At 35.2% G+C, this 25,461-nt stretch overlaps 1 protein-coding gene and 1 long non-coding RNA gene across 4 annotated transcripts in view; one reads left to right on the top strand and one right to left on the bottom strand.

Annotated features, from left to right (window-relative positions):
- ndrg2 (NDRG family member 2) overlaps positions 1–25,461 on the top strand; it is a 103,414-nt gene that overhangs the window by 68,857 nt on the left and 9,096 nt on the right. For all 3 annotated transcript variants that reach the window (XM_056460884.1, XM_056460885.1, XM_056460883.1), the window contains 8 exons: positions 12,001–12,121; positions 12,788–12,850; positions 13,075–13,135; positions 15,455–15,541; positions 15,636–15,692; positions 19,389–19,492; positions 21,813–21,851; positions 21,937–21,988. In XM_056460884.1, the coding sequence (XP_056316859.1) occupies positions 12,001–12,121; positions 12,788–12,850; positions 13,075–13,135; positions 15,455–15,541; positions 15,636–15,692; positions 19,389–19,492; positions 21,813–21,851; positions 21,937–21,988 (584 nt within the window). The remainder of the gene's footprint in view (positions 1–12,000; positions 12,122–12,787; positions 12,851–13,074; positions 13,136–15,454; positions 15,542–15,635; positions 15,693–19,388; positions 19,493–21,812; positions 21,852–21,936; positions 21,989–25,461) is intronic.
- LOC130231540 (uncharacterized) lies at positions 5,127–8,518 on the bottom strand. The gene is made up of 2 exons (XR_008838058.1): positions 8,425–8,518; positions 5,127–5,752 (listed from the first exon to the last, which is right to left on the bottom strand). It is a non-coding gene; the product is annotated as an uncharacterized LOC130231540 (long non-coding RNA).

Raw genomic sequence — 25,461 nt, 5'->3', positions numbered from 1 at the left:
TATTCTCATACAACTTGTGTAAATACAACAGTGGGTTAGATACTGCTGATGTTCTCTAGTTGAGCTTTACTTTCTAGGTGCATTAAACCTTTACAAATTTAGTTATGTTTTCAATTCTTACAAAGACATGACGAGTTGCAACAAGTTCTGTCTTGATCTCCAACTGCACTGGAACAAGGACTGTAAATGTTCATAGGCATACTGGAATGTACAGTATCTATGCATCTTGATGGTGGTCTTAAAGATCCTGCCATGGTCATTGGTGGTGATGGTACTTGCGGTGCTGCATCGATTTCTGAAATCGTCATATCTGCTTTTTATACAGCCTCCTAGTTCCAAATAATTTTCTTCATCACTGTCACCATAGTTGTGCCTCATGTTTCATGATCAGATACATTTACAAAACAAAATATCATTTAGTATAGTGCAGGGCAAAACTTGCAGGTTGTAATAGATCAATTAAATAATTTTGACAGTATGTTTAAAATAATTGCAAACCAACCTGTTCTTTCTTTAGGTGTATGATGGGTGATCATCTTCCTCATCTGTCTGCAAGTCAGAAATCACAGTTGCCTGTAGAAGTTTGAGCTGAGCTTCCTCATATAATAATAAAACATCACATTCTTGTTAACCTCCCCCAAAGAAAAGTTCAAATCCTGAAATACTATCAAAGTTAATTAATGGCTATAACACCTATAGTGTAAATAATCAGCACCCTGAAGCTTGCACAAAATTTATTCGGAGATTCATGCAGTGTGACAGCCTTATGAATCTTAGACATAGATTTGTAAGATGGCTAAGCACATGCATCATTCTGTATCATGACTCAAACCCCACAATATGGAACAATATGGAATTAACTGAGCCTTCGGATGTCACCATATCATAATCATCTAGAGCAGGGGTGGGCAAACTCGGTCCTGGAGGGCCGGTGTCCTGCACAGTTTAGCTCCAACACTAATCAATCACACCTGAACAAGCTAATCAGTATCTGCAAGATCACTAGAAATCTATAAGCAGGTGTGTTTGATTAGAGTTTGAGCTAAACTGTGCAGGACACCGGCCCTCCAGGACCGAGTTTGCCCACCCCTGATCTAGGTTATCAAAATCTTTATCTTTAGGGGCCTCATTTTTACTATATAAGACTTTTGGATAGTGAGGAGTGTCATCACTACAATGAGTTTGCAAACGCTTCAAAATCTGAGCAACACTGGCTCTTGCCCTATTCAAATATTAGAATTCACAGAGTAAAACTCATAATTTTCAGCTATGACTTACATATACTGACCTCTTCTGTGCCGAGCTTGTTTGATCTTGCTCAAAGATCTTGTTGTGGACTGTCAAACAAACATACAAAATTGTATAAAATTTTTTATCTTCACTAGAACCAACATAAACATTAATAATGACTATTCAGAAAAAGCCTGAAATAAACATTCTACCCATTCAGCATACGCCCAAAAATTCTATTTAAAACCTAGACATTACTGGATGGATACAGATGCTTTTGATGTACTTTCAGTCAGATGAAAGCCAATAACAGTACACGTTCCAATCACTTTGTGACACAATGCACAAACCAGTTCATGAAACCAATAGGAAAGCAGATTAAGTCACAATAATTCTTTAAAATAAGAAACCTTTTGGATCAGATAGTTGTAAGTTACTAAACACTGTTAACCTAACATTGTGGAAAATGTTTGATGATGATGATTGCCAATAACAATAAACCAGTTTAGCTGTTAAAGCGATTAGTATTGTCAAGTTTGAAAAGCTCAAGTATGTTGAAAATGTATCAGCAGTTTACAGCTTATAATGAACCTTAAGCACCTAGCTATAGCATGCCTATTCACATGTTCAAAAGAGTGTGCCATTGGCATCTTTGGTCTCTATGATGTGCTGCAAAATGACCTTACTAACCTTTGTTAAACAAGAACAATAAGACTTAACCAAAAATATTGTTACCTATTCATTTAAATTAGAATTTATAATTGTCAATAACAAAAAAACCCCATCAAAATCTGCTTTAAGATGTTCAGTTTTACATGCGCAAATTGAACATAAAATATAATTGATTCACATAGGCTAACACATATGAATAAAAGCACATACTAATATATTTCACTTGGATAAATTAAAGAGAATAGTAAACAGTAACGAGTTTCGATCACTTTTCGTGATGCACTGCATAAACAAGTTAAACAATAATATTTTATAAATCCAAAACGATTAGTTTTTATGTACACATAATCACAGAATTATTACTGTTGTATAAGTATACGCCTGTAAAATGATTTGTTTTCAACACCCGCGGTACTTTATAATTTGAAGTTAACCCAGAAATAAAAAGCACTTGTTTTGCCATGTTAGTGTTAACGGATTTGTCTACAGAAACTTTCTTTAACGTAGCATTAGCATACACACCAATTCGTTCCAGTCATGTTTCTTTAAAATAACTTAAATAGCTTTCAGTTACTAAACATTGTTAGGAAAAGGAACAGGAACTTTCAGAAGTGTTTGAAATGTATTGTTAGCATACAATTAGCTTCGGTCGTGTTTCTTTAAAAGAAGTTGCATTTTGTATCAAATTGTTTTAATTTACTTAACACTGGTACAACCTAACAACTGTGAAAAATGTTTTAAGCACTAAATTCTAGGGATGGCTGACGTGAAACTGACGTTTCGACACAGTGTCGAGATCACGAAGCGCAAGTGTTTTGAAACACTGTACCGAAGCATGATCCGAAACACCCAGGTCACGTGACTAAAGCGATTCAAAGCATTGATCAGTTCAGAAACGTTTCGAAACCTGGAGAATCTGCATTTGACTGACAGGGTCAGTTGAAAATTCTCGTATGGTCTAGCGGACCGTCCATTAGCGTGTTGTTACAGGCTTCAAATGAATTATTGGTTCGATTCCCGACTTGTACAAATAGTCCAAAATTATGATTTTATGTATTTTAATCATGTTACTGTTATGCTGTAGTCTAGATAGAACACAGCTGCAATCAATTTAGAGCATCATTTTTGTAACTGTAAAACAATAATGAATATTTTTACAGTACTGTGATGGTTGGGTTTAGGGTTGGGGTAGACGTTCATAAAATACAATAAATAGGAAATTTAATGAATAATCTAAATAATTCTTGTTAACTGTCCACAACTGTATCTGATCTATCAACAGCCCTGTTTTATAACCAAAACAAGCCATATTTATTCACAAAGTGTTTATTCGGATGTCAGACCAATGTTGAAACAGAACGATGCACGAACAAAGAATCTCAAACTGATATTAAAGCATTTCAAGTAGCTGTATCAGCCTGAATTCGAACCAACAATCCCCGCATGGTAGTCAGGAACCCTAACCACTCCACTATATTACTTGAGGGTTCATTCCTACAAAGTGGGGTTTAATACCTCAATCTGCTCCATTGTTCTTTGCTGAAGCTGTTCCAGTGCAATACATAAAAAATGACCACTAGGTGTCACCGTAAAGTGGGGTTTCGAAACGTTTCGAAGCTTCGGCACATTTGCTTCAACTGTTTCAGTGTTTCATGAAGCCTCGCTTTGCCCACCACTACTAAATTTGCATAGTATACAGTATACAAGCAGTAAAACCTTATCTTTCTGACCAGAATCCAATATGTTTTGAAACACCAAACTTCTTTTTCTTTTTGTGATCATTATGGCGGTTGGCAACCAGCTTTTTGGAGCATTACTGCCACCACCTGGATTGGATCAAGAGTTTGGATCAGGAGTTTTTGCTAACCCATATATTTCTTATAGAACCAAACTTCTTTAAAAAACTATCTGGCACAGGAGCATGCTGTCTCCAAAATAAGCGCATTTTACCGTGTTTCCCTAGATAATATGTTTCATTCATTTATAAATAATATTGTTTTGTTTGCGTCTAAACATTGCGACCATCCACACAAAATATTCTTATTATTTTTTTGCTGTCATACCATGGATACAGTATGTTCTCAAATTATCATTAAACGTGGAGCTAACTATGACTAGATAAAATAAGAATTTAATTCGTTGTCATCAGTAAACAAGCCGAGTCCTTGCCAGAAGCGCCCCGGACTCTACAGACATACTCGGGCCAGATATGGTTAACAGTAATCGGACCAGTGCTTTACAGCCGCATCACAAACGCATGTGCGAAAGCGAGCTGTGGACCATACTCGGCTCGGATAACACTCGCCGATGCCGAGTCAGAGCCGGAGGCGCCGAATAATTACTCGGGCCGATAATTACCTGCTATTTGGGTAAGTAGACTGTTAGCTTGGGGTTAGTGTTAGTGTTGACTTGTACTTGTAAATTTTCTTATAGTCAGTTAAATGTCTGTTGAAGGAGCAGTAACAGATATTAAGCAGACAGTCTACTAATACTCAAATGGACCATCAAAATAAAGTGGTACTAAAATTTTGAGGAAAGATGAAAACATGTAACAATTGACTTCCATAGTAGGAAAGGCAAATGCTAGGGAAGTCAATAGTTACATACACAAATGCTTTTTTGCTTAGATTTTTTGTCTTGTTTCTAGTCCAAATATCTAAAAATTCTTATATCAATAAGCATTTTCTAGGCAAGCGAAACATATTGTTTTCTTTTCAGAAGTAATATGCCAATATTAAGTGAGTTTTTCCTTAAAACAAGCAAAATAATCTGCCAATGGGGTAAGCAAAATAATCTTGTTTTTCCTTTTGACATAAGATTATTTTGCTTACCCCATTGGCAGATTATTTTGCTTGTTTTAAGGAAAAACTCACTTAATATTGGCATATTATTTCTTAAAACAAGACAAAATGTTTTGCTTGCCTAGAAAATTCTTCTTGATTTAAAATTTTTTAGGTATTTGGACTAGAAACAAGACAAAAAAAATCTATGTTAGAAAATCATGTTTTGCAGTGTAGCATTCTTATAAAATAATATAGCATTCTTCAAAATATTTTCTTTTGTGTCCAACAGAAGAAAGATTTGGAAGAAGAAAAAAAATTGAGTAAATGCAGATTGCAGAATTTTCATTTTTGGGTGAACTGTACCTTTAAAGTATCTGTAAGAGTAACTTTGTGTTTGCATTTTTATTAAAGATATTGAGAAAAAATCACAAGGTTCATTCATGCATTTGGCAGATGGATTTATTGAAAGGCACTTGCATTGCATTGAAGCTTCACAATTCATCAATTCAATTTGATATCAGTGTCCGCTACTGTAGAAAGCTTTTACATATTTCTGGAACTGTGTCCAGGTTGAGAAGGCAAAAAAAAAAAAAATAAATAAAAAATCTTAGGTATAAAAGCAAGGATATGGATGTTTTTTAGGTTCACAATGTTGACCATGATAGTGAACAGGCAATTTGTCCTGACATTCAACAATTACATTATATTTGTTAGTAACACAACTGCTAACCTCACAATCCCATACAGACATGTTGGATGTACTCTTTCTGCTTTTAATCATGAACACCTGGAAGAGGTCTTTACTTGTGGTATAACCTCTTTTAGTTTGGCCAGCGCCATTACAGATTCGTTTGACATTTTCTTCAGTGTCCTTGATGAAGGACTGCACTTCAGTTCTACCACAGAGACAATTTTCTATCATGTAATTCACCCAAGCAGTTTTATTGTCTGTTTTAAAATCAGTCGGGAGAATGTGCTTCTTCTTGAATTCCTCATATCGGTCATTGATGGAGCGATCGCTGAGAGCAAGAATGAAGAGGAGCGAGAGAAGAGCCACGGATTTCATCCTGACCACAAGAGAAAAAGAGCAGGTTAAAAAACTCTCAAAGGTGTAATGGGACAGTTCACCCAAAAATGAAAATGTGCTCACCCACAAGTGCTTATCAGCTTCTTTCCTCTGTTGAACACTTAAGTAGATATTAAGCGAAAACCTGTAACCATTGATGTTCATAGTATTAAAAAAAATGGTCAATGATTACAGATTTTTCATCTTTCTTCAAAAACTCTACAGGCGATGTTGTTCAACAGAAGAATGAAGCTCATATAAGTTTGGACCAAGTGAAGGGTGGATTAGACCAAGTGTTTTAAATGCTACTGGAACTTTACGAACTTCTCTTTTCTTCAAAGTATGTGACCCTGGACCACAAATCTCCAGGTCATAATTGTACATTTTTGAAAATTGGCATTTTTATCATCAATGCATAAAAGCGGACCAAATAATCTTTCCATTGATGTATGTTTTTTAGAACAGGACAATATTGGACGGGGAAATAAATATTTTAATATCTGGAATGTAAGGGCTCTAAAAAATCTATATGCTCAGAAAAATCACCTTTAAATCTGTCTTAATTAAGTTCTCAGGGTCTTAAAAAGTATTAAAAGTATTATTTTAAAATTATAAATCAATTTAGAGAAATTTAAGGCCCTTAAAAGTATTAAAAAGTCGTAAATGCTATTTTTAAGGTAATAAATTAGGTATCAGTATGCTGGGGTTTACCTGAATTTAATTTTGAATATTGGGATGCTGTGCAGTTTATGAAATAAAGAAAAAAAATCTTGCTAGATTTGACATCATGCTGCTTTGTTTACTGCAGTAACCAGGGAAACACTGTCATTCCTGCTGCTGTAAAGACGCCTCCTGCTGGATTAACATTTTTATTCAGTATATAAATACAGTTTTACTTTGGGATTTGTGCAGATCAGTTTTAAGTAAATATACTGCAAGTTAAAATGTCAACAGTGCTAATAGTTGAAACCTGAAGTAGTGATGAGGTCTTAAAATGTATGCAAAGAGTCTTAAAAAAGGTTTTAGAAGGTATTGAATTTCAATCTTTGATTCCTCTATATACCCTGGTTCTTCGCAATGTGCATTACTAATCAATAGGGGTGTAACGGATCACTGTTCGAAACTCACATGACCCGCAGATTAATAACTTTTTTTTTTACTTGTCGATTAATCCAACATTTGTAATGATCACAGAGAAATCGCCTCCCACGTCATTCAGATCACATATATGAAAGCATTTTGGCTTTCCCGTAAAATAAAATGATGACTGAAAAAGTTGTGGAGGCACCTAAATGCTTTCTTAGGTTACTAAAGGTGTTTTCTGTCACTGCTTATTTAGCTTGCATTAATGCATTAAGTGTAAAGCTGCACAATTAATCGTAAAAGATCAGGATCTCAATTCAAACACCCACACAACCTAAATTATGTAGCTGCATTCAAATCTGCGTTTGATAGAGGAGGAGAATCATTTTGGACACTTTTCAGTTAGTTACATAGAATCAAATAACACAGAAGTACTGGGAGAAGCAGTTAATAGTTCAGCTATAAACACGGATGTTTATGGTCAAGATTAAAATCACTGTTTAATCATGTGCCTTTAACTTGACAGTCAAAAAATGAGTTCAAGCAATTACATTTATCCAATAGGTATCACAATGAATATTTCTTCAAAAATGATCCATTTAGTAATGAAAGAAACATAAAGTGTTTATGAGTGACTTATTGAATCATTAATAGAAAAAGAGACTTAAATAAATACGACATGATTTTGTTGTGCAAGATAATAATGTTAAATAGATAATTTTTCACAGTATTGAATAGTTTATCATTTCTTTTTATCAGCTGTTTTTTTTCTTGATTTTATCTTTTATCTTTAACTTGAAGTTCTGTTTGTTAAAATTAAAGGTGTCTTGCAGTGCTGTTTTTGTAATAAATGGAAAGCAAATGACATTTGTCTCTTCTCCTTTTTGGCTGATCTGAAAAATGGTCCGATCCGTGACTCAAAAACTGTAACGTGATCCGAACCGTGAAATCTGTTACACCACAACTAATCAAATATTGACTTTTGATACATTCACAGTAGTTTTACAAAACATCTTATTTGAACATGATCTTTCCTAACATTTTAATAATGTTTGGCAAAAATAGAAAAATCAATACAATGTGTTTTTGGCCATTACCAAAAATATACCAGCGCAACATAAAACGTGTGCCAGAGTCACTGTGTTTGAATCATGATGTGCAGTAATGGTGATTATTATTATTTTTTCTTTTTATTGTTCCTCTTAATTTACAGTGGAATACAGAGTCACACAAACAATCAACATGACTCTTTTAATTTCAATGCAAGGATTATTATTACTCGAGTCGATTCAATGTTAATTTACTTTACTATAGCGCTTTTCACAATAATATTCCAAAGCAGCTTCACGAAAAGTGCACATCATTACATTACAGTCAAAATCAGGAAAGTGAAGGAGTTGTACAGGGTGGGCAGTATATAAACACAGTTAACTTGTAGTTGTTCTTACTACATAAACAAAGACAATCTCATGTAAGTAATCTAAGTAATCTCTTTTACAAAATATTACACCAAATAAGCTATAATGGCATTACAGTTGTTATTTATTCAGCTTTTAAATATTGTTTAACTTGTATGGTATGCAGATTTACCTTCGTGTTGGTCTTGATCTGGTTTAAATGAACACGTCTGGTCAAGTCTGAGCTGAAGAGAAGAAATGGTCAATCAAGTCTCAAATGTTCAGTGGACACTGATATTTATTGTGTTGAAAAGGGTCATGTGTGAAAGAGTAACCGGTTTCTTGGAAATTACACCTTTTTTTTTGCAGTAGATGTGTTAAATTTAATGCTGATATCGATAGTTTAAAGACGGATGAGCTAAAGATGAGCCCTTCACACTCTGTTCGTGTGGTTTAACACTTGATAGGTGTTTTAAACTAGCAAAACAGTCTCAGGGTGTATTTGAGGACTGAAATAAGACTTAGACCTAGAAATACTTTTTTATTGCCTGTTCACTAGAAGCTGTCAATATTGCATTCAAACCAGTTTAGAGTTTTGAACCAGTTGAAATAAAAAGATGTGACCACTCAAGCGAGCAATCCATTCATGAATTAAACGTCTGTGAGTGTTCAAATAACACTCTTTCCTGCAACATTTGTCAACACTATGACTACCAAGGCGCTTATTTGGACCGTTTTTAGATTTTGCTATTTAACAACTCTGTTGAAATAAAACAAAGATACAGTGCAGAACATAAATGAGCACTCCCCATTTTGAAAATGAATATTTTTTTATCCATTTCTCAGTGAATGTAGGTCGACGGAGCTCTGAAGCAAGCGCACTTTCGCCTGGTCTCTCACGCACAAATACATGCATCTAAACGCACAGGTTTCATGCACAAATGCAGGGCGGGGGTTCGCTCACACTGGCCCAACAATGGAAACGCAGTTATTCCTTGTGCCACCTGGAGGATATTATGTAAAGCACAAAAATGTTTTTTAATGAAAAGGCGGCCTTTGCTGCTGCAGTACTGCACGTGACTGCGCGTGACAAATTGCAGCACCGTGCGTGAAGAAGTTTTGGTGCATATTTTGGTGCATTTGAACAAAACATTTAATAAATGGATATATTTATTCAAATAATATTTTAGTCACCAAACTTTTTGGAAATCGAAAGATAATGCTTTTAAATTCATGCAAAATATTGGGGGGAAAAGTACAAACTACAATATTTCAACAAAACTTTATAAATTTTTGGTTTGTTATCATACATTAGTGTGTACTAATTTTGGACCGTCATCATAAGTTATTTTGTTAAATTTGTCTTCAGTACCATCTAATCAACTGTATATGCACAAATATAATAATGTAAAGCTTGCTATAGAAAATATTCATCTCAATAAAAGATTTTTGGGTGTGCACTCATGTATGCTGAGCACTCTATGTATAATTCCCAGACTTTTACTAAATATGTGTGTATTTGCTTCTAACAATGTTATTTTATTAAAACTACAAAACACAAAAGAGTTGATGTCATTAATTATTCATTCATTCAATTTCCTTGGGCTTAGTCCCTTTATTCATCAGGGGTTGCCACAGTGGAATGAACCGCCAACTTATCCAGCACATGTTTTACGCAGTGGATGCCCTTCCAGCTGCAACCCAGTACTGGGAAACACCCATACACACTCATTACACATACGCTACGGCCAATTTAGTTAATCAATTCCCCTATAGCGCATGTGTTTGGACTGTGGGGGAAACCGAAGCACCTGGAGGAAACCCACGCCAACATGGGGAGAACATGCAAACTCCACACAGAAATGACCACTGACCCAGCCGGGGCTCGAACCAGTGACTATCTTGCTGTGAGGCAACAGTGCTAACCACTGAGCCACCGTGTCCATTTTCAAAATTTTTAAAAAATGATTGTTTCTACCCAGAACTACCATAGTGCTCAAAATGACCACATGCATTTCATTGTCTGCTACTTTTCCCCGTGACTTTAAATATGAGTGCCTCTGTTGCCTAGCAACTTTATGAGTTTACTTCAGAGATGTCTTTCAAAACAGCATATTCAGTGACGTGGAAAAGCCGTCTTTCCTGCTTGTAAAAGTGATAATTAAAGTGAGTTGTGGACATTTGCAGGTGGTCTAGTAGCCTAACTGCACATTTATAGGCTGTATTAGCAAAAAAGATGGTATTCTGAGGGTGATGACTTAAATACGATGACAGACAGTATAATCTCGTGTAATGGGATGTTCACAAGGAAGATATTTCAATGTGAAGACTGACATGGAATAGAGTCACACAAATTTTGTCTTTTAATCACAATAATTCTCTGGAGAATTATCAGTTTACACACTGACAGCCTCTGTGAGCTAGAAGATCCCAAGGATGGGTTCACAGACATTTTTAAAGATAATGTTACTATGTTTTAGATGAGAACTTCTTTACAGCTTCTTAACTCTTAAACAACCAGTAGATTTACACATGGCTGTATTGGCCCAATGATTATAATGCATTTGATCTTTACATTAGCAAAATCGTAATCAATCATTAATACATAATTGTCAATCATCAATATACTCACCGGCTGTTTTATTAGGTACACCTTACTTGTACCAGGTTGGACCCCCTTTTGCCTTCAGAACTCCCTTAATCCTTGGTGGCATAGATTCAACAAGGTACTGGAAATATTCCTCAGAGATTTTGCTCCATATTGACATGATAGCATTAAACAATTGCTGCAGATTTGTCGGCTGCACATCCATGATGCCAATCTCCCATTCCACCACATCCCAAAGGTGCTCTATTGGGTTGAGATCTGGTGACTGTTGAGGCCATTTGAGTTCAGTTAACTCATTGTCATGTTCAAGAAACCAGTCTGAGATGATTCACGCTTTGACATGGTGCGTTATCCTGCTGGAAGTAGCCATCAGAAGATGGAGACACTGTGCTCATAAAGGGATACTCAGTACAACAATACTCAGGTAGGCTGTGGCATTGACACGACGCTCAGTTGGAACTTATGAGCCCAAAGTGTGTCAAGAAAATATCCCCCACACCATTACACCACCACCATCAGCCTGAACTGCTGATACAAGGCAGGATGAATCCATGCTTTTCAGTGTAACGAGTAGTTATTTGAGTAACTGTTGCCTTTCTATCAGCTGGAACCAGTCCGGCCATTCTCCTCTGGCATCAACAAGGCATTTGCGCCCATTTGAGAACTGCCGCTCACTGGATATTTCCTCTTATTCGGACCATTCTCTGTAAACCCTAGAGATGGTTGTGCGTGAAAATCCCAGTAGATCAGCAGTTTCTGAAATGCTCAGAGCAGTCCGTCTGGCAGCAACAACCATGCCACGTTCAAAGTCACTTAAATCCCCTTTCTTCCCCATTCTGATGCTCACTTTGACCAGCAGCAGATCGTCTTGACCATGTATACACGCCTAAATACATTGAGCTGCTGCCATGTGATTGGCTGATTAGAAATTTGCATTAAGAACAATTTGGACAGGTGTACCTAATTAAGTGGCCGGTGAGTGTATGATTATCAATATTAAACATTTCCATCACACTCAATAGAAGCTTTGAAAGTAATTATGACGTCTTATATGAGAACGCTCAGAATGACCGCTGTGGTAATTGTAGCAGTTTTCTGGTAGTTCCAGCGTTAAAAGAAAGCACTAAATATCTATATTGATTGATTTTTGCTCTTTCTCAGGTAAGAGCTGCTTCTCCACCCTGTTTCGCTTTGAGGAGATGCAGGAGATCGTGAAGAACTTCACCGTGGTTCACATTGATGCTCCGGGACAGGAGGAGGGCGCCGCGGTTTATCCTGCAGGGTATGTTCTTCGTTAATGCTGTATATAGTGGTTTTGTTTAGTTTCTTGAAGCTGATTGGTTAACAGCTGTGTTGAATTGATGATACAGCACCATAAATGGCTGCTTCACCCGACGGTTCTGTCTATTATTGCAATAAACACCTAGCAACATAAAACCAATATACTGATAAAGTCAAAATTATTAGCCCTCCTGTATATCTGTAACCCCAATTTCTGTTTCACGGAGAGAAGATATTGTTTTCAACACATTTCCAATCATAATAGTTTTAATAACTCACTTCAGAATTTCAGTTGCACATTAATGCAAGATTTCTGCCATATTTTGCAAGATACTAGTATTCAGGATATGAGTATCTTCCAGATTATGGCAGAAATTGCAAAGGCAAAATAAATTGGTATAAAATAATTTAATAAATGTTTTGAAACGATCTTCTCTCTGTCATCTGTGTGTGTTTGATGTGTGTATGATTGCTGAGATGAAGTGTGGGTGTTAGAAAAAGGTGTAAAAACATTAATATGCGTAAAAGTGTGTCATTTGACACCTATCGAGACATCTTCAGGAGGTGTCAGTGGTTTGTGACTCAGACTATTTCTATATGTTGCCTGTCCTAAAATGTATTATATGTATTAATGTATTAATATTATTATTTTTATTATTATTAACAGATACCAGTATGCGTCTATGGATCAGGTCTCTGAGATGCTTCCTGCTGTCCTGCAGTTTTTTAAGTGAGTTTTTTAAGATTTGCACATTTGTTTAAAGTCATTTAATATTTATTTTGCACATAAAATATAATGTTTTAAGCTAAACTGCTGATATCTGCAAACTACAGCACTGCACAAATATCTCTGTATTCCCTCTCTGTTTGTTTTTGTCATTTATTTCCCCAGTAAAAACAATATTAAGTCCAGATTTACTTGTTTATTGATTTGTTTATTTTAATTGTGTTCAGTTTCCGCACAATTATCGGTGTTGGAGTCGGAGCCGGCGCTTACATTCTTTCCAGATTCACTGTAAGTCACACAACTGACCTCTGCTTTTTTGCATTATCCAATATTGTTCTTTTATCTGATATATGTTTGTTTTCTTTTGTGTAATTCACAAAATACTTGTGTTTCATTATTGTTTTCGTCAACAGAAAAGCCATTAAAATAATAATATTGTCTTCTGGAGTTATGGAGTAACATTTAAATGCCAATAAACTAAAATAAATAAATAAAATGACCAAAAATAAATAACATAAATAAATATTAATATACAAATACAAATAAATAAAAGAATAATTAAATAAATAAATTATTTAATTAATCCATAATTAAAATAAATACATTAATAATATAACCAAAAATAAATAAATAATTTAATTAAAATAAATAAATAAATAAATATATAATAAAATACAAATATATAAATGAATAAAAAAATAAAAGATTACATTTAAATAAATTAATTAATAATACAACAAAAAATAAATAAAGAATTTAATAAAAAAATTAATTAAATAAAAAATTAGTAATAAAATACAAATAAAAATAAATAAATGAATAATTTAATTAAAATAAATAAATAAATAAATAAATAAATAAATAAATAAATAAATAATAAAATACGCCCAGTGATGGGTTGCAGCTGGAAGGACATTCACTGCGTAAAACATATGCTGGATAAGTTGGCGGTTCATTCCGTTATGGGAACCCCAGATTAATAAAGAGAATAAGCCGAAAAGAAAATGAATGAATAAATAATAAAATAATAAAATACAAATACAAATAAATCAATTAATAATTTAATAAATAAATAAATTATTACATTAAAATAAATAAATTTATAATATTACGAAAAATGAGTAAATAATTTAATTAAAATAAAAAAATAAAAATATGTAAATACAAATAAATTAAGAATTAAATAAATTAATAAATAAATAACTACATTAAAATAAATAAATGAATAATATGACCAAAAATAAATAAATAATTTATTTAAAATAAATCTATTTAATAAATAATCAAATACAAATACAAATGAATAAATGAAGAATTAAATAAATGAATAATTAAATTTAATTAATTATTACATTAAAATAAATAAATTACATAAATAAATAAATAGTAAAATACAAATAAATAAATGAATAATTTAATAAAATTATAAATAAATAAAAATAATAAATAAAATATAAAAAAATAAATAAATAAAGACTCAACAATATATAAAAATAACTACAAATAATATTATGATGAACTGTTTTATCAACAAATAAAGTAGGTGTCCACCACACACTGAAGCATTAAATATTATCTCAAATTAAAGATGATTTAATTATACAGTAAAACCCTTCAAACAAACTCCAGGATCCATTTTATAAAACATTCACTTACATTTTGAACTGCATTGTATTGTACATTAGCATGTGGCACATGAGATGAACAAAAGATCAAATAAAATATAATGAAATATTGTAATATTAATAAAATGTATGCTGCGTAAAGCATATGCTGGATAAGTTGGCGGTTCATTCCGCTGTGGCGATCCCTGATTAATAAAGGGACTAAGCCGAAAAGAAAATGAAGGAATGAATAAAATGTATCAAATAAATTATTATTAATAGATGAATACTCCAATTATTCACCTAAATGTAATTTCTCCCTACATTTTGACACTTTTGAATATAAATACCTATAGTTTATGTTTAGTTAAAGTCTTGTTTAATGTATAATATTAATCAAATATATATTAAATACACATAACATGTTAAAATACACCACAGAAATCAGCAGCAGATGCTCAAAGACTGAATGAGGCCCTCTGCTGGACAAAAAAATATAGACTACTTTTTCTTTTCAGCTCAGTCTCTTGATTTATCAAGGGTCGCCACATCAGAATGAACCACCAACTGATCCAGCATATGTTTTACACAGCGGATGCCCTTCCAGCTGCAACCCATCACTGGGAAACACCCATACACTCCTGCATTCACACACAGACACCACGGCCAATTTAGCTTATTCGATTCCCCTACACCACATGTGTTTGGACTTGTGGGTGAAACCGGAGCACCCAGAGGAAACCCACGCCAACGCAGGCAGAACATGCAAACTCAACACAGAAATGCCGACTGACCCAGCCAGGGCTGAAACCAGGGACCTTCTTGCTCCGAAGCATTCGTTCTACCCACTGCGCCACCGTGTCAAAAATAAAATCATCATCATAGTTAATTAATATCCTTCAGCTTCTGTCTGCAGACGTTCACTGGCGTTTATAATAACATCTTCAGGCTTTATAACATCTTTAATAACATTATTTTGTCTGATGTGTGTGTTTTCTGTCAGCTGAATAACCCTGAGGCAGTGGAGGGTCTGGTTCTGGTCAATGTGGACCCAAACGCTCGAGGCTGGATGGACTGGGCCGCACATAAGGTTTGTCTGGAGTCACACAGAGATTATAAATGATATTATAAACACAGACTATACTGTATAAGAGACTTCATTAACAAGAGCTTCTCTTCTCCAGCTCTCCAACCTGACGTCTTCCCTCTCAGACCAAATCCTCACTCACCTCTTCAGTCAGGTGTGTGTGTGTTGCACTTTTATAGGAATGTAATATAAACAGAAGTGTCTGAACAGAACCACTTATTATGAACACAGTAAATCTCATCACCCTGGAAGGACTCTTATCCTGATATTCCTTATTCAATTATGGAATTATTTTAAAGTGGTAATGCATGAACATAAAATGCTGACTATACAATAGATGACTGATATGTTGTATGTGATAGGTTATTCATACCGCTGGCAAATTCTGAATTTAAGTTACTTTTATTCAACCAGCAGCTCTTTTGTACTCAAAAGTGTCTCCCAAAAGATAATAAGGTGATGTACATGAGGCATCGTTGTGGAAAAAAAACCATTTCTGAGCTTTTATTTATGTTTGAACACAAACTTTAAAGGGCCCATAGTTGACCTCTTTTTTAATGATTTAATATTAATATTATAGCTTCAGTTCAAAACACAATTCAGATTGTTTATTATAATGTGTTAAAAAGTGTCATGTTGAGGGCGTGTCCACAGCTCGCTGATTTATGGGTGTGTTGCTTCACATGTAAATTAGTTTCGGCTTCCCGCCCAACGTAACAAGGGGGCGGGGCCATGAGCTCACCTGCTCTGTGTTTGCAACAGATTCTGACAGGCAGACAGAGATGGAGCTTGAGTGAGAGGATCAGCATTCAGTCGTACATGTACGACTCGGACACAGACCAAGCAGAGAGTACAAAATCATTTGTGTCTTTGTACAGTTTTACAGCCAACTGTGTGCTAGTTTCAAGTGCCGAGCTTGTACACAGAAACTAATAACCACACACACTGAATTAACTTTGACTGAGGCACGGGATGCGCCGCTCGAAGCCACAACACAGCACACCAGACACTCTCTGTGGCGCGGTAGAAACATGAAGTGTCCCGAATCGTCGCGCCATGCATTTTTGAATTCTAAACATAGGTTTCTGCAGCGGTCCGCGGCGCTCAGCCGTCGACTTGAGTGTACCCTGATAGAAACCGATGTTTAGAATTCTAAAACGCATGCTAGTTAAGATCACAGGGAGCTTCTGGGATCGCGAGAGATGCAAACGGCTGAAGTATAAGGTAGACTCAATGAGAAGTACACATGTTTGCAAACCTACCTAAAGATACAACCAATAATTCCAATTAGAGCGATAATGTGGAGAATATTGATCTTGTGTTGAGCCCAATGAGCCTTGCATCTAAAAATAGAGCTAGTGTGTTCCTTTAGTGATATCGCTTCGACTCACGCTGAAAATGGCGGACGTGAATCAACAAACTGAGGATATGATGACGCGCCTGTCAATCAATATTGGTGGGCGGGGGGAGCTGCATCTCCTACGTAAAGTTGCGGTCGATCTGAAAACCGCTCCAATTGGTCCACCGTTTTTATGTTGTTAAATTGAAAAAAAGCACTGGGTGTGTTTATATCAGCCCAATATGACGGTCTATACACCATACATGCACATATGTCTGTCCAAACAGCTTGAAAAGTAGATTTTTACCATAGGTGCCCTTTAAGTCAGGATGCTGGGAATAGTTTCAGGCTTGACTGTATAAATACAGCAGCAAAGTTTCTTGATTATATATTTTTATATATATATATATATATATATATATATATATATATATATATATATATATATATATATATATATATATATATATATATATATACAGGGCTTGACATTAACTTTTCTGATCACCAGCCATTGTGGCTAGTAGTTTCCAACATTACTAGCCACTCGCCATTTTCACTAGCCTTAATTTTATTGTTGGGAAAATATATTTTATACACATAAATATGACTCTGACATGCTAAAATGACTTGATTTTAGTTTTTGCGTTATCTTTTTGCGTTATCTTCACATGCCTCCTCCAATGCTTGCTCAATAATGATGAGCAGATGGGTCATCCTTTCATGGTATTACAGTTAGTTTTTATTTCACATAATTTTCTCAGCTCAAAATGAAGGATTTACCAAATTTATCTCTGACCACACCAAACATAAACAATTAATTATTTCTAGCCACAAATTTTAATGTCAAAATAAGCAAAATATAGCTGTATACTATATTTTTTATTTAACAAAACATGTGCACAGTAATCTGTCTTGGCTAAAGGTCCCAGATCAGCAGTTAACTACACATAAATGGGGAGTTAATCTCCCATTAAAGCAATGTTATTGTAAAAAATAATTATTAAACCATATTAACGCAAAAGAAAGCAGGTTAAAAACATACCTTGTGATAATGAAAGGATGATCACACACACGGTTAATGTTAGACCCATTAATAATCTGTATAAAGAATGGCTAAAGCGAAAGCAACTGGCGCTGCTTACAATAAGTCAACTCTGGAGCTCTTGAAAGCAGCAAGACTGTGTGTGCATGTTCATAACATTTGTCTAGTCTATTTGAAAGAGAAACGATCGCATCAGTTGTGTTTCTAGACACAGTTGCTTCACGAAAGGAAACGGGAGCGCGCAAGCGTTATAAACACCTCAGCTGTAATTATCCTCTCATTCGCTATTCACCTGCTTTGCTCGCGTGAAGTTGCGAACGCTATTATTTTGTCAGTCGTGTTGCTTCTCGATTCTAAGATCGCCTTTGCATGCATATTGGACCATCCTTATTGTCGAACCCTGATTTTAAGAATTATTATCTGGGAAAATAATTTTCAACCAGCCAAAGTGGCTAGTGGGAGTGTACGTCTTACCCACCACCGTGGAAATCTACCCGCATTTGGCCGGTTGGCAGGTGTTATTGTAAAGCCCTGTTTATATATGTGTGTGTATATATATATATATATATATATATATATATATATATATATATATATATATATATATATATATATTGGTCTTCAAGTAACTTAACCCAAAGTACTGTCTGTGAGACAGTGCTTTATGCTAGCAACAGACTAGCATAGATTCTAGATTCTGTGTTTACGTGGCTCAGCAGGACCCTCTTATCAGATGTTTCAGCTGTTGTTTTGCTTATATCCAATTAGATTGTGAAAGGGTCACACATATTGTAAAAGGGTCATTTAGTTCACACTTATCAGTTTGGGGGGGGGTTGAGGCACACGTCACCCCAACATACACACAATTGATCACATCAGAGTTCATTCAATGTAAATGCACCTGAAACAAAATGCACTCAATCTTTCAGCGGCTATTTAAAATACTTTGAATGTTTTATATTTTGTTACAGACATACAGTGTCATCCTGCAACTGTTTTGCAGCATATGAAATGACCCAAACTGTATTTTAACTGTCCAAAATGGGGAAAAAAAATGCTGTTTTAACTCTCTGATAATCCAAACATGTTAAAAATGTGTTTATATGTTAAATATGCTTTAAAAAACAGTCAGGAAAAGTGTTTTTTGTAAATTCGGACCACATATATGGACTTCATTTTTCTCTAATAGTACATCATATCAAAAGAGGATACTTAGGTTTTATTCTAATTAGGTTCCAATAAGCCCAAATAGCAAAGAGAAATAATAAATGCATGTAAAAAAACACCTTGGGCCTTAAGAGGTTAAAGGTTTATCAGATATTATTAAAAATCCATTTCACTGTCTAGAAACTCACTTCAGTTTTTATTTCTGAAGCTCCTCTGTTTCTTTCTACATACACATCAATCCTGTTCATTATAATGTTGTGTAAAAGAGTGAAATGCTGATGTTTGTTGTGTGTTTTCAGCAAGAGCTGTCTGCAAACACAGACCTGATCCAGACTCACAGAGAGAGAATCACTAAAGCACCAAACCTGCTCAACATCGAGCTCTTCTGGAAGAGTTACCTGGGGTAAAAACACAGTGAAACACTAAATATACTCAATTCATTACAGCAATATGGCCAGGAGCCATATTCACCAAACAGATTAGGGATTAAAGTGTCTCTTAACTTTCATATTAAGGAGAAAATCTTCAAAAATTCATAAATGTTTTAATAAATGTTTGCTCCAGTAGTATTTCAGTAGTATTTCCAGCGTACTTGCTGCAAAATCAGGGCAACATGATCCGTATCGAAGAGACTCCTGAATCACTAAAACCAAGAAGTCTGTTCTCAGCAATCTGCCATAAAAAAACCCATTTTAGAAACATTTGACCATAATGAGCTTTTAAAACGGGCAACGCAGTGGCGCAGTAGGTAGTGCTGTCGCCTCACAGCAAGAAGGTCGCTGGTTCAAGCTTGGCTGGGTCAGTTGGCGTTTCTGTGTGGAGTCTGCATGTTCTCCCTGCGTTCGTGTGGGTTTCCTCCAGGTGTTCCAGTTTCCCCCACAGTCCAAAGACATGCATTACAGGTGAATTGGGTAGGCTAAATTGTCCATAGTGTATGTGTGTGTGAATGAGTGTGTATGTGTTTCCCAGTGATGGGTTGCAGCTGGAAGGGCATCCGCTGCATAAAACAGATGCTGGATGAGTTGGCGGTTCATTCCGCTGTGGCGACCCCAGATTAATAAAGGGACTAAGCCAAAAAGAAAAGGAATGAATGAGCTTTTAAAACATTACCCGCACAATCGCAGAGGTATTCCCGTAGGGTCAAACATGTTTTTTCAACTATTTTTTTTACATTTAATTCGAAATGCACAAGAAGATTTCCACATTTCTTTTCTTAAAAATATATTTACGCAAATAATGTGGTATAAATACAAATTTAGCCATTTATATCACATATATTAATATAAATATTTGAAAAAAAAGAAAAAAATGATAGATATAAATATATTTGAAAATAAAATAATTATGATAGTACTGTACTACTGTAAAAAGAAAGATCATACACCTCAAACAATTGACAAAATATTCAAATGTCTAAGCGTTTTTCGGTCACACTTTATTTTGATGGTCTGTTTGTTAAATTTAACTTACATTGCATCTACATGCCAACTAATTCTCATTAGATTATAAGTAGACTGTTAGGTTGGGGTTAGTGTAAGTTGATATGTACTTACAAAGTTTGTTATAGTCAGTTAAATGTCTGTTTAGCAGCAGTATCAACAGATAATAAACAGACAATCTACTAATACTCAAATACAGCATCAAAATAAAGTGGCACCCATGTTTTGGCGTAACGGTTGGAGTAACGATTGATGACCAACTAAACTTCTCTGAGCACATTTCTAGAACTGCTCGATCTTGCAGATTTGCACTCTATAACATCAGAAAGGTCCGACCCTTCCTATCTGAACATGCAGCTCAACTCATTGTTCTAGCTCTTGTTCTCTCCAAACTGGATTATTGCAACTCTCTACTAGCCGGGCTTCCAGCTAATTCTATCAAACCTCTTCAGCTGCTTCAGAACGCAGCAGCCCGTGTGGTCTTTGATGAACCCAAAAGAGCACATGTCACTCCGCTACTCACCCGTTTGCACTGGCTGCCAGTTGCTGCTCGCATCAAATTCAAAGCTCTGATGTTTGCTTACAAAGCGACCTCTGGCTTTGCTCCTTTGTATCTGCTCTCACTTCTGCAGATTTATGTGCCCTCCAGAAACTTGCGTTCTGTGAATGAACGTCGCCTCGTGGTTCCATCCCTAAGAGGGAAGAAATCACTTTCCCGAACTCTCACATTCAATCTGCCCAGTCGTGGAATGAACTCCCTAACTACATCAGAATGGCAGAGTCACTTGCTGTCTTCAAGAAACCACTAAAAACTCAATTATTTAGTTTCCACTTTCCCTCCTAATCTGCAACTGCCTCTCTGGCTATACTACTAACTGTACTCTCTCTCAAAAAAAAACATTACAAATGCTTTGCTTCTTAGACTTTACACACCTGAAACTTGTCTACAGCACTTGTTCACTGCTGCTCTTATAGTTGTGTGAATTGCTTCCTTGTCCTCATTTGTAAGTCGCTTTGGATAAAAGCGTCTGCTAAATGACTAAATGTAAATGTTTTACCTCAATCTGGCAACATACGTTACAACCAAGTTGCGCTGTTGATTTCTGCACAGACGGTAGATGCAGGATTTTAAAGGTAGCAACATCAGTGTCCCATTCAAATACGCCTGAAAATATAATTAAACATCAACAATATGTGAAATAACACCTTTAAAAAAAGACAAATATGAGCTGCTTGTATAAATAATCAGACTTTACAATTTTTTTTTTATATATATCTGTACAGACGCAGAGATCTGAGCCTCGACAGGAACAACACGTTCAAGTAAGAATGAACCCCTGAATGCATGAACCTTACATTAGTTTCTCAGTTTTGGTGGTCTCGTCATGTGCTTGTGCGTGTGTTTCAGATGCCCGGTGATGCTGGTGGTCGGAGATCAGGCTCCGTATGAGGATGCAGCTGTAAGAGTTTACACACACAAACATCAGTTAGCTAGACACTTGCACTCTGCCTCCTCCGAATCCCATGTATAGGGCTGAAAATTACCTCCTCACAAACAGTTAAAAAATTACACGTTATCGATCTCAAACCTAGCCATATAATGTATTGCTTTAAAGCATAGAACTTCAGCTCTTTCTTGACATTTTTATTGCACAGAAGAGGCAGATACTACAGTTTATACATGTTATACATAATCTGCCCCCCGAGAAATTATTATTTTTAATATTAAATTTCATATTTTAATAAACTCAACAAACCCAAACAAGTCATATATCAAATGAAAGCTCTCAATCTCAATAATATGACTGCAGTGATTTCTTTCTGTTTGAGGCATACGCATCTGGAAAATCAAATCCCAACAATAGACAAAAGCACCGATCAGACTGGGCTTTGAACGTTTACTCAAGTAAAATGACAAATCAACGTTTTCCTTGTCTTATTTTCTTTGAAATGAGACCATTTTTAAATGTCTGTGTGCATGCATGATCAAACTAGATCAAATATTCCATCAAAATAAAGGTGTCCAATCCATTTTGTTTTTTGAAGTTTTAATATAGTTTGATAGCATTTTGTTGCCATTGCCTGATGCATGTGTAACCGGTTCTGCGTTGTGTTTTCTTTGTTTTATGGAGGAATAACCAAACAGACATCTGCAGTTGTGAAGGCTCTTTACTCACTCCTGTTAATAAATAAAAAGCACAGCCCTTACAGCTTTTCTCTCCCATGTGCAGTCAGTGCAGAAAGGGAAGAGGCGGGTGCAAAACAGGAAATTAAACAATGCAAGCTCCCTTAGAAATTTAAAGGAGAAGACGCACACACTAACAAACACCTCAGGTATACTTAATAAACATGTAAGGTAAAATACGTATTTTGTGTAATTCTATAACTAAAGTGAATTATATTTTCACACCTGTTACACTTGGTGTCATCAATTCTTATTTAAAATCTGTTCGAAGTCCCTCGGATAATCCTTCACAAAGATATATACATAAATCTCTTGCTAAAATGTATTTATTTTTTTTAATGCATTATGAAGTTAAGAAACGTATATTAATATAATTCATTTTTTAGTTTAGAGTGTTTTCTGTAAAATGAGGCCATTTTCATAAATTTATTCCAATGTATGCATGTATAGCTGGTTTTTAAATTTGGGTATGTAATTTGTTCAAAAAACTAAAATATGGACATTAAACGTACACTCTTCCTAACATCAGTTAAATCTTTATCATTTCTATTTCATTTAAGATAGCAAAAGCATTTGTTTTCATCATTTTACTGCCACCTGGTGGAATAAAATGAAACCAAAAAAAAGAAACGAACATAAACCAAGCGGCATCCTCCCGCTCTCCCTCGGGAAGCCAATACGGAAGTAACTGAAACTGCAATTCATCAAAATTCCGCTAGTCCTGGCTCCATAATAGAGCAAATTGCATTTGAGCCCACTGTTAGAATGGCCAACTTTACAGCAGAAAAAAAGGTGTTTACAGCCTGGTACAAAGAACGATTTTGGTTTATATAGCTATTATTACCCTCCATGACAACTGTGAGGGGGGTGAATTTTTTTATAACTCATCCATTTCCTTTATATTAGGTTATATTAAGTTTGCATAATTAAGGGCGTGGCCACTTGAGTGACAGCTAGATCTCGCTGGTCGCCGTCACTTCACCTCAGCTGATTCCGGCTGATTAGCTGCTGATCTCAGCATATTCATCGTATTTTTGTGTTGTTTTATGTGGCTTTACACAGTCAGCTGCCTTTTGGACTTATTTCTTACAATTATCAGATGATAAGGGATGCTGTGTGCACTTAATTGTGCTCACAAACCATTCATGTGGCCTCAGTTTCCCATGTGAGTAAAGTTATATACTTTATATACCATCTCTATAAATGTATTTGTTTTATTTAAGATCATTTATCATTAATATTTTTCTTTAGACCCGTAAAGCACTCCAGAATCTGACAGATTGGTTAGCTGTAGACTCTAGAACAGTCATCTGAAGCGTTATCATACAGTGTTATGCTGGAGTTCATCAATAGTCCTGCATTTACTAACACAGACTATATCTGAAGAGTTTGGACATTATTCGCATTTTCCTCCTGTAGAAAAACGTCATAAGAACAATGTTTAGTGGCTCAATGTATTACTACAGTGTTTATAAAAGTCTAAACACTTTATTGATATAGTGTACAGCCAAGCACATGTGGTCAGAACACAAACGAGCCGCAGGTAATAAAGTATTAAGCGTTTCTCCCAAAGTAAAGTCTATCTGCCAGGTCTAAGCAAAGTGCCAGCAGGTGTCTGGAGCTCCGCTCACTCTCCGCCTCTTTGCCCTTGTTTAGTATCCCTCCGTGGGTGCGATGACGCGCGAACAAAATGGCGACGGTTGGCCGCGCCTACTTGTAGTTTCTTTTGCAGTGTTCAGAAACCTATGGGTGACGTCACTGATACTACGTCCATATGTTTTACAGTCTATGACATAAACAGATGCCTGAAAAGTCAATAAGCAAAAACAATTAACAAAAAAAAAAAACTTTTTATGTGTGTGAATATTGTATAATTATGAAATAATACAATAATAAATATGCAACATTTTACATGCATCTTAAAATTGAGAGGGTTTTCTTTCAAATAAGGTATTATTAATTTACTCCGAAGTAAATTAAAGTTAGAAAGATACATTTCTGTAAAAAAAAAAAAAGTCTAAATATACAGCAGAGTGTGTGTGGACTATAGTATGATGTATCCGTTCTGCACTGACATCGCATTGTGTTCAGCTACAGCAGTCACATGTTTGACGGATGATTGTTGATCAGAAGCACAGTCCACAACACATGAGATCAGCACAGACTGCAGACATTAAATATAATAGAGTCATATTAATATGTTAACCCTAAGCCCTGTCAGCATTTAGAAGAGAGTTTAAAGTGTGTGGGATCCAGAATTCATTACTGTTTGTAGCTTTACCAGAGAAAGGTTACACTGATTTATTGATATGATGAAGATTATGAAATGTTGTTCACATTTTATTATTTAATTTCAAATATTCAGGAAGTAAATTAGAAAAGTAAATTAAAAAGTAGTTGTAAATTATTTTAAAACATCTTATAAAAACAATATATACATACAATATATATATATATATATATATATATATATATATATATATATAATAGTTTAAGATATAAAGTGTACTCAAATACATAGAGCAAGTGTCCTTAAAGATGATAAATGTAAATAGTGCAATAAAGAGTTATGTCTAAGGGAACTAGTGACTGACATTTGAGTTCCCTTTGAAGAGGACATCATGCAAACGGAGCTGCTGTTAATGAGTATGAATGAATACTGTTAGACTACCTAGAAAAGCTCTGTTTATTTCACTTGTATCTTTGCTCTGTAGTATTTATCTATAATATAATAATATATTGGTTTAT

Source organism: Danio aesculapii, chromosome 7, assembly GCF_903798145.1.
Source record: "Danio aesculapii chromosome 7, fDanAes4.1, whole genome shotgun sequence".
NCBI classification, from domain to species: Eukaryota; Metazoa; Chordata; class Actinopteri; order Cypriniformes; family Danionidae; genus Danio; species Danio aesculapii.
The sequence above is the reverse complement of the archived record's forward strand: the minus strand, read 5'-3'. Positions and strand labels throughout refer to the sequence as shown.